This window comes from Terrapene carolina, unplaced genomic scaffold, assembly GCF_002925995.2.
Source record: "Terrapene carolina triunguis isolate 2854851 unplaced genomic scaffold, T_m_triunguis-2.0 Scaffold26104, whole genome shotgun sequence".
NCBI lineage: Eukaryota > Metazoa > Chordata > Testudines > Emydidae > Terrapene > Terrapene triunguis.
In genome coordinates this window covers 2,334-6,844 of record NW_020690455.1, presented here as the reverse complement: position 1 = coordinate 6,844, position 4,511 = coordinate 2,334, and the positions used below count along the sequence as shown (strand labels likewise).

Here is a 4,511-nt window from a genome sequence, read left to right as displayed (position 1 = left end):
GGGCGGGGCCGGGGCCCTGTGGAGTGTCCTCCTTTTGGAGGCTCAAAATATGGTAACCCTATTTCAAGTGAATTCAATCTATCATGTGAAGTGACTGTTATAAAGACAGACTGCTCTGGATGTATAATAGAACCAAACTTATAACATGTCAAGAAAACGGATAGTGGCAAAATCTAGCTATTCTGGTTAGTATAGAAATGCAAAAGCCTGTTAGAAAACAAAATCTTTATGAAAATTGAAAGATTGAGAAGGGAAAAGTGAAGACTAGAGTCAATAACTTATCTAAGACAACCCATGTATGGCTTGCTAAAAAATGAGCAGTGGAAATAACATGAGTATTCAAATTAGCAGTGTGACTTTTGGAACACATTGCTCAATTGCAGTAAAGGGCATAGGTTTCATCAAATGATTACTATAATCAAAAAGACAAATTATTGTGCAGGTCAAAATGAGAACAGCTGGAGTGCTGTGTCCATTTTTGGGCACTTCACCTTTGTAAGGATGTACATATTTTGGAAATGGTTTAGATAAATGAGATTATAAATGTCTTAAACTCTATAGCCTACTTCCACAACTAAATATTCTTGGTTCAGGGAGGGGGAGAGGGGAAGAAGCTATAGGTTTGATGTTACAGAAATATATAAATACCTAAAAGGGTTACAGAGACTTTGGGTTAGGATTTGTATGAACTGATAACTTTTATTGTGCTGGTGAATAGATACTCCCAGAAATTAAAATAAGAGTTTGGGTTAATACATGAAAGGGTGCTTTTTTCTCCTTGTGTAATCAGTAATATTTTGTGTACACTATGACATTATCATTTTAAAACATCTGACTCAAAAACTTGCTTGTAAAATATTTCAGATAAAATGAAAAGTGCATTTGTTTGTGGACCTGCAACATATTCAAACAAATATTTTTGCTAACTATAGTTACATAATGTTCCAAAATTGTTATATTCAAAGGGAATTTGTACTTTCCAGTGAGTAACAGAAGTAAGAGGGACAACGACCTATTTCAAAATTGTTCGTCATTTAACATGTTCGATAATTCTAAATGATTATTTGTTTTTTAAAAAGAGCATCAGAGGCTCAGGCACAAGTATAGCGTAAAAGCAAGTGCCAAACCTTCTGGAGCAAACTTAACTGTAGAGGTTAATTAAAACACTCTTGTGGCCCTAAACAGCATGTCCTTCCAATCCACATGAAGTGAATTATAGTAGTCTGCCATTATGCATTCCGTATTTGAGAAGCAAGATTGTGTGGCTTCTCTCCCACTATTGAATGGATTATCCTTATTCAGGACTCTAGAGTAATGCAAAAGATGTCCTCCATAGATTCTTGCCAATGAGCCCCAATAGAGCAGTAAATGGAAAAGTGTTGGGGTTAAGGTAAACTTTGACCCCAATCTAACTTTATGTATAACCCTGGTATGTAATACTTGGGTATACATTTTACTGTAAAGATAACTTCCTTCTTGAATCCTAGTAAAGTGTGTTCTATTAGTGTCTCTGGGACAAAGAATCTAAAAAGCTCTGTTTATGCCCAGCTTATATAATAGTGAAGTTTCTGTGTGCTTTCTCCCATAGGATAATACAAAATCTGTTCTTAAGTTGTAATGGAGTGAATCAAATGACAGAACTGAATTACTTAGATTCTGTAAGAAGTCACTCTCTGAAAGTATTTGAAACTCTGATATTCTGCCTTGGAGATCAGCAGAAAGACCAAGCAATGCCAGAACTAGAGGGTATGGATAATGAAAAAAAGGAGTCCATTTTAGATTTAGTGACTTCCTTTCATAGCCAGCAGATGATTTCTGATGTTCCTCAAAGCCTGAGCAAGTTTTATGCAGACCTCAAAGAATCTTATCCAAAGAAGAAAAAGTGTGTCAATCAAGATGTTCATGTCAATTTGATAAATTTATTTCTCTGTGTGGCTTTTTTGTGTGTAAGTAAAGAAGAAGAGTGTGATCTGGATTCAGCTAATGATTCTGAAGACACATCAGGCTATGATAGCACAGCTAGTGAGCCTTTGAGTCACAAGCTACCATGTCTGCCACTAGAGAGCCTTACTTTACCGTCCCCAGAACATATCCACGGGGCAGCAGATATTTGGTCTATGTGTCGTTGGATCTATTTGTGTAGTTCAGTTTTCCAGAGACAGTTCCATAGGCTTGGTGGTTTTGAAGTTTGTCATAGATTAATAATCATGATAATCCAGAAACTTGCCAAAAATAAAGAAAAGGAGCAAGAGAAAAAGGAGAGAACTTTAAGTGAAAATAATAAATGTTTAAATGGCAGCCCTCCTAATGAACCTGTTTTCAAAGAAGATTCATATTACTCGACTGTGAACAAACAGTTGACACAATCAGAGCTTAACAGTCTTGATGAAAATCCTGATGCTAGTGGACAATTGGTATCTGAATGTATCTCCTGTGACCATTCTTTGAAAGTGGAACAAATTTCAGTTGCTACGGTTGATGAGCTTGAGGAACTAAAGAAGTCTGTAAAGCAAGAGAATGAGTGGTCACTTCAGAGTATAAGACTCTTGGAAGCTTTGCTGACTATTTGTCTACACAGCACAAATAGTACCCAACAGAAAGCGGAAGTGGATTTGCTTCACCAGGTAAATATATAATTTACATAAAGTTCTTAAAGATATATGTACAATACTGTCTTGCCAGTAACTCAGTGAAAACTTATTTTAGAAGTGGGCAAAGGGTAGTACTCCTTATTTTCTTCTAATACAGTACCATTTTTTTTGATTGAGGTTTAGGGATGAGGTTGAAAGTCAAAGAACTAGACACCAGGTCGATCTGACTTTTGCTTTGCTTTGTGGACTTGGGCAGCTTTCTTAACCTTTTCGTCTCATTTTCCTAATCAGTAAAGTGTAGAATGGTGTGAGCCTGCTGGACATGTAAAGGGGTATGGAAGAAATAAGTGTTGTTTTAAAAACTTGATTGCATTAGCTTTGTACTGTTACTTGGGAAGTAACCAGTTGCCTAAATTTCAGCAGCATGAAGATTTTGATTTACTGGATGACAGATAGTAACAGATAGATCTTCATACTATTTCAAGTGATTGGGATGGGGCTGAGTGTGTAAATGACAGTGGAATTCAATCCATTTAGATAGGAGATTGGTGGTGGCCAGGGGAAGCTAAAAATAAATTAGGGTATAGTAATCATTGCATAAATACTGGGACTGAATATAGTATGGATTTTTTGTTTCATTTAGCCAAATACAGAATAACATCAAGCATAATGGATGTTCTTGTTTTCTTCATGTAGAGTGTGTGTCTGGAAGATATATTACTTGAAATGCGGGACCAGCTTGCCCAGTCAAAAGCAATTGAAACTTGTTTGGCAAAACCTCTGTTAGATTCGCTGCTTCGAGTTGCGTTGGGAAATTATTCTGCTGATCTGGATCATTCTGAAGAGAAAACAGAGAAGGTATGCAACAGTATAACACTCTGACTAAACACAAGTAATCTGGTTTAAGGAGATTACTCGTATGTGTAAAGGTTTGCTGGATCAGGCCTGTATGTGCTACGCATAAATAAGCATGCGTTGTCACATTATCAGAGGGCATGTGCCAGTAGCGTAGCTGGGGGGGAGCAGGGGGCGCGGCCGCTCCCCCACTGAGCACATTCTCCAAAGTGGCACCTTGGGCGTCCACTCCGTGGGTGCCCCAGTCCCCGCCCCGCCCAGCTCACCTCTGCCTCCTTCCCTGAGCGTGCCGCCGCATTCTGCTTCTCCCCCTGGCTCCCAGCTCTTGGGCCGCAAAACAGCGCGGCAAGCCTGGGAGGGAGGGGGGAGGAGGGGGAACATGGCGTGCTGGGGAAGAGGCGGGGCCAGGGCGGGGATTTCGGGAGGGGTCCAATATGTGCACAGGCTTGTTTACAATTTGTAATGCTTTTAGGGAGTCATTCATGGATGCATGTAAACACCATTGAAGTTACTGGATGTCTGTTTTATTCGCTGTGTCGATCATAAATGAAAGTGCTTATGCACAAAGGGAAAAACAAGCAAGCTATATACATCATAGTATTGATTCAGGGAGAATAGCTCTGAAACTTGTTTCAGTTCACTTTTCACTCTACAACAAGGATAAATTGCCCCCTCCTCCTCCCCCCCGCCCCCCTAAAAAAGGAATTTTCAAGAAAGCTCTTCAGTGTGGGAGGCTGATTGACCCTGATGCTTTTCTCCTAACACTCACAAGACCCTTTGCAAGGTATGGAACCATCATCCCCCTTCTACAGATGAAAAGAGATCAAGATACTTGCTCAGGGTCTCAGTCAGTTTGTTAGATTGGAAACGAGATTTTTTCTGTGTTTCTCCCCCCCCCCCCCCCCCCACAGGGCCGTAGCAACAAAGAACGGTGGCCCCCTCCGAACATATGTCCGGGCGGGGCGCCTTACAATGCAGAAACTGGAATGTGGTATTTATTTTGCCACTTTTAGGGGCCCCCTTCCTTGCAGGGCCCCCTCCGGTCGGAGGGCGCTCGCTACGCCT

The 4,511-nt window shown here is 40.3% G+C and overlaps 1 protein-coding gene across 1 annotated transcript in view; it reads left to right on the top strand.

Moving 5' to 3' along the window:
* Window positions 1-1,588: 1,588 nt before the first annotated feature.
* Window positions 1,589-4,511, top strand: part of LOC113408882 (lysosomal-trafficking regulator-like) — a gene marked incomplete at both ends in the record, with an annotated part of 3,395 nt that continues 472 nt past the window's right edge. The window contains 2 exons of the mRNA XM_026662328.1: window positions 1,589-2,624; window positions 3,288-3,449. Of these exons, the coding sequence (XP_026518113.1) occupies window positions 1,589-2,624; window positions 3,288-3,449 (1,198 nt within the window). The remainder of the gene's footprint in view (window positions 2,625-3,287; window positions 3,450-4,511) is intronic.